At 43.4% G+C, this 9809-nt stretch overlaps 2 protein-coding genes across 2 annotated transcripts; both read left to right on the plus strand.

Moving 5' to 3' along the window:
• Positions 1-4601: 4601 nt before the first annotated feature.
• LOC140178668 (uncharacterized) lies at positions 4602-8134 on the plus strand. The gene is made up of 4 exons (XM_072215882.1): positions 4602-5923; positions 5972-6610; positions 6671-7210; positions 7348-8134. Exons 1-4 carry the CDS (start codon positions 4602-4604, stop codon positions 8132-8134), a joined length of 3288 nt encoding a protein of 1095 aa, XP_072071983.1.
• A 40-nt stretch (positions 8135-8174) lies between these two features.
• LOC140178669 (uncharacterized) lies at positions 8175-9475 on the plus strand. Its single transcript, XM_072215883.1, has 2 exons — positions 8175-8792; positions 9035-9475. The coding sequence occupies exons 1-2, from the start codon at positions 8175-8177 to the stop codon at positions 9473-9475; spliced, it is 1059 nt and encodes a 352-aa protein (XP_072071984.1).
• The last annotated feature ends 334 nt before the right edge of the window (positions 9476-9809 follow it).

The raw sequence follows: 9809 nt of genomic DNA on the forward strand, positions 1-9809 counted from the left end.
AGCTTCATGCTTGAGCCTAGCTTCATCTACTTGCTTCTGATGGCTTGTGTTTTCTTCTATTTTTTCTGTGAAGTGACCGAAACTGATGAGAGAAGAGAGAGAAGAGAGAGAATGCTTTCAAAGAAAATAAAGAAGGAAATAAAATCAATTTCATTCAATTAAAACCCACTTCCTTCTTCCATAGTAACGTGTTAAGCAATAATAGCAATCACATCAATTTTAAACTTTCTCTCTCATGTTACCAATGTTTGCATTAACTTCATTTAATTAAATTTTGAATTTCATAAAATAAAGGGTGTGCTAACCGTGGAAACATGTAACCAATTAATAAAAAATTGGATTCCATCATGTTGAATGGGTAGCTTAAACATTGGCCCCCAATTCCTTTTTAATTTCGGACCAAACATCTTGTTGGGCTTAAAAATTGTTTTCTTGGCCCAACAAGCATAACAATTCAGCCACAATTCATATATCAATTTTGCACAAGGCTAAATGTATTCATTATATTGGGCTTGCTATTTTTCGGCCCAAAACAAAAATCTGCACAACAAAATTATTAATTAACAAATATTAATTAAAGATCAAATTAATAATTTTATAATTAATTATTTTAATAATGTTTGATCATCATCAATTTAATTTGGAGTTTTTCAAACTCATCAAAGGGTCTCATGACTTCCTACAGCAGTTCTTACAATTAGCGGGGAGCACTACAGTACAAATGAAGGTTTATACAGAGGTACTGGAATTCGTGCAAAAGACTGCAATGACAACATGTGGGTGTGATGGCGTCAGCATAGCCAGCAAGTTGTTAGGTAAGAGAAAGAGTGTGATGGTTGGCTTGGCTAATGGGGAGTGCCAGTTTTAAATGGAGTTAATATTTAAAATGATCCTCAAAATTTGATCACCGACTCAATTTGACCCTCCAATTTTCAATTGATCCAATTATACCTTGAAATTTTAAGGCGTGGCTCAAATTAGCCTTTTTGTCTAGCTCCGTCAACGGAGTCATGATGTGGCACCCAAACCTCCCCGCACGCCTCTCCTTCTTCCGCTTACCATCACCCTCACTACCTCCCCTCTACCAAGACTCTCCCTCCCCTAACAAACAACAACATTCACAACCCACCAACATCCACACATTTCCACCGCCATAGCTTTGAAGATCATAATACCTACACTCACCATTCTTTCATGACTGCAAGCAGACAACAATCCAATAGATATGATATCGTCAGGGGCACATCATGAACCACCATCTGTGAAAAGAGCTGCAATGCTTGCTTATTGTGACTATTCATTGCCATGTCGCAAGTAACGACACCCCAAGAAATAACATCCTTATGCACAATCATGTTAAAATCCTTAAACCCCATTTTTATGTAACCACACTTAGCATACATGTTGAGCAACGCATTCCCAGTGTTATCATCAATCACAAGGTCACACCTTGAATTAGTGTAGGAGTGCACCCATTGTCCCAAATTCGAAGCACCCTCAGAAGCACATGCAGATAACATTGTGATCATAGTTGCTTCATTAGGCTTAGCTTCTCCTTTATCCACCATCCTCTTAAATACATCTACAGCTTCCTAACAACGCCTTCCTTGTACATAAGCCATCACCAAACTCGTCCAAGAATCATATCCCTCTTACGCATTTTTACAAACAGTTTTTCTGCACCCACAAAAAATTTGTATTTTGCGTACAATTTCAACATTGCATTACACAAAGTCAAGTTTCCATTGCAGTTTCTCAACAAATTTAGTTTAGCATAACCATTTTTGTGTGCCTGTTAAGAGGGATCTAAAGTGTGTTGTTGTATTTTTTTTTTCTCTTTTTCTATTTCTTTTCAGTTTGTTAATGTTAGTGATTGTTAATGTTGTTTGTTGGGAAGGGAGTGCGTTGATAGAGAGAAGAAGGTGATGGTGATAATGAGAAAGAGAAGAATTAGATAATGAAAAGGCCCTTCATAAGTGACGGTGAGAATGTGTGGATGTCGGTGGGCTGTGAAATGTGAATATTGTTGTTTGTTAGGGGGAGGGAGGGTGTTGATAGAGAGGAAGTGGGGATGGTGATGACGATAAGAGAAAGAAAAAGAGACATGTAATGAGGTTTGAGTGTCACGTCATTATTCTGGTGATAGAATTGGACGAAAGGACTAATTTGAATCACGTTTTAGAATTTTAAAGTATAAATTAAATAAATTAAAAATTAGAGGATCAAATTGAATCGAGTCAAATTTTAGAAACTATTTTGAGAATGAATTCGTTTTCAACCTAACGCTGATGCCACAGTGTGACCGTTACATGAGTTCGGACTCGAAAGGGATAGAGTTATTGAATGGTGAAAATGGAAAAAAAGAAAAAAGCATGGCCAAATATGTTAGGTGGAATAGCAAAAGAATGGCAAAATGTAAAGGACGACATTGACAAAAACAAAAGAGAAGCAATAATATTAGGTTGTTCCTTATAATTTGATAATAGTGTCAAGATATTGTATTTAAGTTCTTTCTAGTATTGTATTAAGTAAAAGTTATTATTAAAGTATCGTATATAGTATTTTCATAACAAAAAAAATTTACATATAAATTAAGAATAATATTTTTAAACAATAGTTAAGACACTGTTTTTAAATTTTTTCAAACAACTTAAAAAGAATAATAATTGTCAAATATAATACTACTATTTTAATGTTAACTGAATTTAATTTATTTTATTTTAACTAGCAAATAAACATGCACAAATAATATTTTAGATTATTTTTAATAATTTTATTTCAAACAGATTAATACTTAACAAATAAATATTGAAATATTAATTCATGAAATTTTATTAAATAAATTAATTTTAGATAATATAAAAAAACAAATTAAAACATACTACATGCTCACTTTTTGAATAGAGGCCAATATATTTAATAGTCTAAAATATTAAATGCTAATTTGATATTTTTAAAAATTAATTTTTCCAAAACAAATACCAGAAAACAATTTGAGATATTACTTTTTTATTCTCCTACATAAATGAAATACACATTAAAAAAATACATAATAATATTAAATATTTTATCAACAATGCTATATATATCATTTAATTAAACAACTGAAATTGTATTCGCGCCTCAAATCATAACTAGAAGAAGTATATCTACAATAAATTTGACTTTATACATATTAAATATACAATTTTTATAAATTATTTGATTTTATTAATTAAAAATCAAGTGATTTAATAAAATAAGTATACTGATTGAATTTAAAAATACAAATAATAATTCATTGAAAACTAAATATCTTGTTGTTAAAAAATAAAAAATAAAAAAAAATATATTATACTGATATTAATTAACCATTAAAATTATTTTTGACACCAAATAACATACATAGACGAAACTCTAATGTAACTTCCGCTTGTCATTTCATTATCATTTTCTTTTCTTTTATTATTTTGGTGGTAATAATCTTTAATTCCAGTATTTTAGAAAGTTAAATTTTTTTTGTTTTTATTCCTATTATAACTTCTATGGTTATAATTATTTCAGTATTTTGGAAAGTTGAAATTCGTTATTTTAGAAAGTTAATTTTTTTCTTTTTTAGAATTTCTGTTATATGCGTCTTTCTCTTCACATGCTTTATTATTATTTTTTATAATTTATATTTTCTTCTCAAATTAAAAATTCTAATATATCTAGACACGGTAGAGATAACCCTAAACCCTTCGAATGGAAATCTCAGCAAAGATATGACTTTGTCTTTCAAGAGAAACTACGAGGAGAATCTTTTTGAGAGATATTTCTGTGGATAAAGTATAATATAGAACATTGAGAAATTCTAGGAGATGGTTTGTTGGTCTCTATGAAAAATAAGACATTCTATTTTTGAGTTATTTTAAAAAGAAACTCATTTGAAGACTAAAAAAAATATTTTACAAATTAAAAAAAATGACATATAAGAACTAATAAACCGATGAATAATTAGAATATTTTTTAACAGTACGTTATTAGTTCTTTTATGGTTTTTTTTACTTATTATATAATTTGTTTATAAAAAGTAAAAAAATTTCTTGAATAATTATTAAAATTATTATATCAAAATGTATAAAATTATAAAATTATATTTATATTATTAATCAGTAATAATTCTGTTATGGCTGGCCCAAACCACTAGCGGGCCGGCCCGACCCGAGCACCATCCAACTCGAACGGTCAGGAGCGAGGTGTTCAGTCGCCGACCCGGATACGCGTCCCTGACAGCTATGCTACAGCTGTGTGAAGGAAGCATCAAGGAAGGTGAGCCTGTCCTTGATGGGCCTACCTCTGACACGGTATATATGGGGAAGGTCCTACCCTTCTCCCAAGATACGTCACATATCAATCAACTCTTTTTCGCCTGCACACTTTGCTGACTAGAGCGTCGGAGTATCTTTGCAGGTGACACCCCCCCTTTCTCCACACGAAGAGCTCGGGACGTCGACTGCACTCCCTTCAACCCAGCAACCCGGAACTAGGCGATTCCCCTCTCATCAATCGAAGTACCAACCCGAACCGTCCGGTACCCGACCTACCGAACATTGGCACCGTCTGTGGGAACTATCGTCTGAATGGATGTTGTACTGGGCCCAGGAGGAACAAGCCGCGAGACCGAGCGCAGAGGGGAAGCCTCCGCGGCTTCTCCCTGGCAACGCACGAGGTCCCCTCCAAGACGAACCACACGATCTCCCGAAAGGCGCCCCTTCAGGGGAACTGGCGACAACAGCACCAGAATAATGCAAGAACTACGCCACAGGATGCAAGACCTAGAGCGCCGGTTGGCAGACCGAGAACATCGTCAACAAACTCCCGAATCAAGCTACTCCCGCTCCATCTTGAGAAGCCGCTCCCGACGAACAGCTAGCCCACAATCTGAGCCCGAAAATGCCAGGGAGGGAGGACGCGCGAGAAGATGCCGTGACCCCCTCATATACGCCAGGCACGACAGGCGTACCACAGAGCGGAACCGCGAGGACACTCATCAGGAGGACGACGAGGGAAGAACAACCAGAACGCGGGGACCAGTGATAATGGGCGCAACCCCATTCCATCGTTCCATCCTCGAGGTCCGGCTGCCGAAACACTTTGACAAGCCAACGGACATGAGGTACGACGGAACCCAAGACCCGCAGGAGCACCTTACGGCTTTCGAAGCCAGAATGAACCTGGAGGGAGTGGGAGACGAGGTAAGGTGCCATGCTTTCCCGATCACCTTAGCAGGACCTGCAATACGGTGGTTCAATAACCTCCCGCAGGGCTCGGTGACCAGGTTCTCGGACATCAGCCGCGCCTTCCTAGCCCAATTCACAACCAGAATCGCAAAGGCAAAACACCCAATCAATCTACTTGGAGTGACCTATAGATCCGGCGAGCCGACCAGGAAATACCTAGACCGATTCAACGATGAGTGCTTGGAAATCGACGGGTTGACGGATTCGGTTGCAAGCTTATGCCTGACGAATGGACTTCTAAACGAGGACTTCAGAAAGTACCTCACCAAAAAGCCGGTGTGGACAATGCACGAGATCCAGTGTGTAGTCAGGGAGTACATCAACGATGAGGAAGTCAGCCAAGTCGTGGCTGCCAACAAACGGCAGCCCTCTTACAATCAAAACCGGCACCACAGGAGCGGAGAAAGACAGAAGGAACACACCAGGGACGGCGGTCTGAGCAAGGCACCCAGGCCGTTTCCTCGAGTCGGGAAGTTCACTAATTACACTCCCTTCACCGCACCAATCATGGAAGTTTACCAACAAATAGCCGAGAAGGGGATCTTGTCGAAGCCCCGACCATTGAAGGAACGAACAAGGGGGAACCGGAGCCTCTGCTGTGATTACCACAAGGGCTACGGGCACAAGACACAGGACTGCTTCGACCTGAAGGACGCACTAGAGTAAGCGATCAGGGATGGAAAGCTAGCCGAGTTCTCCCACCTCATTAGGGAGCCGAGGAGACGGAACCGTGACCACGAGGGCGAAGACAAGACCCGGGCAGCAAAGCGATGCCAAGAGCCGGAAGACAACGACCACGGCCTTACCATAGTGAACGTGGTAACGGCGAGAAACGTGGCGCCTAGGTCCAAGTTGGCACATAAGAAAGACGCTAAAGTCCTGGCGGTTTCCACATCCTCTGCGCGAAGCCCCAAGAAACTTCCATCCATTTCTTTCGGTCCGGAGGACCAGTGGTTCGACAAGGTCGCGGAAAGCCCTCCCATGGTCATTACGGCCAGAGTGGGAACCGGCCTCATCAAGCGAATCCTTGTAGTTACGGGGGCAGATTCGAACATCATGTTCCGCAATGTGTTCGACGCCTTGGGTCTAAGGGACGCCGACTTAAAGACTCACCAGCACGGCGTTGTAGGGCTCGGCGACCACTTCATCAAGCCGGACGGGATAATCTCCCTGCCGACCTCCGTGGGACAAGGCCAAGGGAGAAGAACGGTAATGGTAGAGTTCGTGATCCTACGAGACTCTACGGCCTACAACATCATCCTAGGGAGGAAGACCATCAACGACGTAGGGGCAGTCATCAGCACAAGGATGCTGATAATGAAGTTCATAACTGAAGAAGGATTAGTAGGGTCTGTAAGGGGAGACCTGGAAACGGCAGTCGCTTGCGACAACGCCAGTCTCTCGTTAAGAAAGAAATCCAAAAAAGCATCAGGAGTTTTCCTCGCCGACTTGGACGCGAGAGTCAGCGACAAGTCGAGACCCGAACCAGAAGGGAACCTGGAGAAGTTTAGAGTCGGCGACACGGAGGAGAAGTTCACCTTCGTGAATAGAAATCTCCCTCACGAGCTGAAAGAACCTTTAATGGAAATGATCAAGGCCAATGGTGACCTATTTGCCTGGACACCGGCCGACATGCCGAGGATAGACCCCCAACTCATGTCACACCATTTGGCCGTCAAGCCAGAAGCCAGACCGGTGGCCCAGAGGAGGAGGAAGATGTCACAGGAAAGAGCAGAAAAGGTGGCCAAGCAGACGGCCAGCCTCCTCGAAGCAGGATTCATCTGGGAACTTGACTACTCGACCTGGCTGTTGAACGTAGTCTTAGTAAGAAAGCATAATGGGAAATTGAGGATGTCCGTGGATTATTCTGATCTCAACAAAGCATGCCCCAAGGATTGCTACCCCCTACCCAACATTGATGCACTCGTCGACGCGGCGGCGGGGTACCGGTATCTGAGCTTTATGGATGCTTATTCCGGCTACAATCAGATACCGATGCACCGGCCAGACGAAGAAAAAACGGCATTCATAACGCCAGGAGGAATCTATTGCTACAAGGTAATGCCCTTCGGCCTAAAGAACGCAGGGGCCACATACCAAAGGTTGATGAACAAGATATTCGGCGACATCATTGGCAAAACGGTGGAAGTCTACGTGGACGACATCCTTGCCAAGACCGCCCGACCCGAAGACCTTCTAAGCGACCTGGGAAACGTGTTCATGGCCCTTCGACGACATGGCATGAGGCTCAACCCTCTCAAGTGCGCCTTTGCCATGGAGGCCGGGAAGTTCCTAGGATTCATGATAACCAAAAGGGGGTGGAAGCCAATCCTGAAAAATTCCAAGCAATACTCCAAATGAAGAGCCCAGGCTGCGTCAAAGACGTCCAGAGACTGGCGGGAAGGCTCACTGCGCTATCTCGCTTCCTCGGGGCGTCGGCAGCAAAGGCCCTACCTTTCTTCAACCTAATGAGAAAGGGAATAGCATTTGAATGGATCCCAGCATGCGAAGAAGCATTCAACCATTTCAAAAAGATACTTGCAACACCACCTGTGCTTGGTAAACCCGTGGTCGGAGAACCGCTTTACCTGTACCTAGTTGTAACGGAGGAAGCACTGGCGGCGGTCTTGGTGCGGGAAGAAGCGAAAGTTCAACAACCAATTTACTTTGTGAGTAAAGCGCTGCAAGGAGCAGAACTTAGGTACAGCAAATTGGAGAAACTGGCACTAGCGCTCCTAACCTCTTCCCGCAGGCTACGGCAATACTTCCAAGGTCACCAAGTGGTCAACGGACCAGGAAATTCGTCAAGTGCTCCAGAAACCCGACCTAGCGGGAAGGATGATGACCTGGGCCATCGAGCTATCCCAATATGATTTAAGATATGAGCCTCGACATACAATTAAGGCGCAAGCAATGGCGGACTTCCTGGTGGAAGTAACCAGAGACCCAACCGAGGACACGGGCACACGGTGGAAGCTCCATGTAGACGGAGCCTCTAACCAGACGTCCGGAGGCGTCGGGATCATCTTAGAAAGCCCAACCGGGGTCATCTACGAACAATCAGTCAAGTTTGAGTTTCCCGTATCGAACAACCAAGCAGAATATGAAGCCCTTCTAGGCGGCTTGATCTTAGCCCGGGAAGTCGGGGCTACGAGGCTAGAAGTATGCAACGACTCACAGATCGTCACGTCGCAAGTGAATGGAAGCTACCAAGCCATAGATTCGCTGTTGCAGAAGTACTTGGAGAGGGTCAAAGAACTGAGCAAACAGTTTGAGGAGGTCACGGTCCAACAAGTTCTGAGAGAGAGGAACACACGGGCAAATCTCCTATCCAAGCTAGCGAGCACGAAACCTGGAACCGGCAACCGATCCCTCATTCAAGGCATCACAAAAGAACCAGCGGTTGCCCTCCACCTGACCAAGATAAGCCCCTCCTGGATGGACTCCATCACCGATTTCTTGCAAAACGGCAAACTCCCTGGAGGTGAGAAGGAAGCTAAAGCGTTGAGAAGGGAGGCTGCCAAATACACGGTCATATAGGGCCAACTATTCAAAAAGGGACTTAGCCAACCCTTGCTGAAGTGCTTACACCCCGACCAGACGGACTACGTGCTCAGAGAAGTCCACGAGGGGTGTTGTGGTCACCACATCGGGGGCAAAGCCCTAGTGAGGAAGCTCATCCGAGCTGGATATTACTGGCTGTCAATGATGGAAGACTCCAAGGAGTTCGTGAAAAAATGTGTTAAGTACCAAGAGAACGCTAACTTCCACAGAGCACCGGCCACCGAGCTGAGCCTGATGACGTCCTCCCGACCCTTCGCACAGTGGGGAGTCGACCTCTTGGGACCTTTCCCGGTTGCCCAGGGCAAGTCAAATATCTCATAGTCGCCGTCGACTATTACACCAAATGGATAGAGGTTGAGCCACTGGCCACCATCTCCTCGTCCAATTGTAGAAAGTTCATGTGGAGGCAGGTGATAACTCAGTTCGGCATCCCGGAGGTCGTCATCTCAGACAACGGGACGCAATTCACCAATAAGAAGTTTGTAGAGTTCCTCGCCGGCTTGGGCATCAAACAGAAATTCTCCTCGGTAGAGCACCCCCAGACAAACGGACAAGGCGAGTTCGCAAATAAGGTCATCTTGCTGGGCCTCAAGAAGCGACTAGACAACAAGAAAGGGGCATGGGCTGATGAGCTCGTCTTGGTCCTCTAGTCCTACCGTACAACCGAGCAGTCCACCACGGGAGAAACCCCCTTTCGCCTGACGTACGGGATAGACGCAATGATATCCGTAGAGATCGGCAAACCGAGCCCACGATTACTTCTCAAGGGGGTGGAAGAAGCTGTAGAGAAGGACCTAGTAGACGAGACCAGGGAGAAGGCCCACCTGTCAGAAGTAGAACTAAAGCAAAGAATGGCCCTGTGCTACAACACCAAAGTGCTCAAGAGGGATTTCGAGCAAAATGACCTCGTCCTACGACGCAATGACATTGGCCTACCGACCTAGAGAGAAGGCAAGATGGCGGCAAACTAGGAAGGCCCCTACA

This window comes from Arachis hypogaea, chromosome 14 (genome assembly GCF_003086295.3).
Source record: "Arachis hypogaea cultivar Tifrunner chromosome 14, arahy.Tifrunner.gnm2.J5K5, whole genome shotgun sequence".
Classification (NCBI taxonomy): domain Eukaryota; kingdom Viridiplantae; phylum Streptophyta; class Magnoliopsida; order Fabales; family Fabaceae; genus Arachis; species Arachis hypogaea.

Coding starts and splice junctions, on each gene's coding strand:
- LOC140178668 (XM_072215882.1), top strand. CDS start 4,602: ATGGATGTTGTACTGGGCCCAGGAGGAACAAGCCGCGAGACCGAGCGC. Junction 5,924..5,971: donor GACCTGAAGGACGCACTAGA/GTAAGCGATCAG, acceptor CCACCTCATTAG/GGAGCCGAGGAGACGGAACC. Junction 6,611..6,670: donor ACTGAAGAAGGATTAGTAGG/GTCTGTAAGGGG, acceptor TCTCTCGTTAAG/AAAGAAATCCAAAAAAGCAT.
- LOC140178669 (XM_072215883.1), top strand. CDS start 8,175: ATGGCGGACTTCCTGGTGGAAGTAACCAGAGACCCAACCGAGGACACG. Junction 8,793..9,034: donor GGGAGGCTGCCAAATACACG/GTCATATAGGGC, acceptor TAACTTCCACAG/AGCACCGGCCACCGAGCTGA.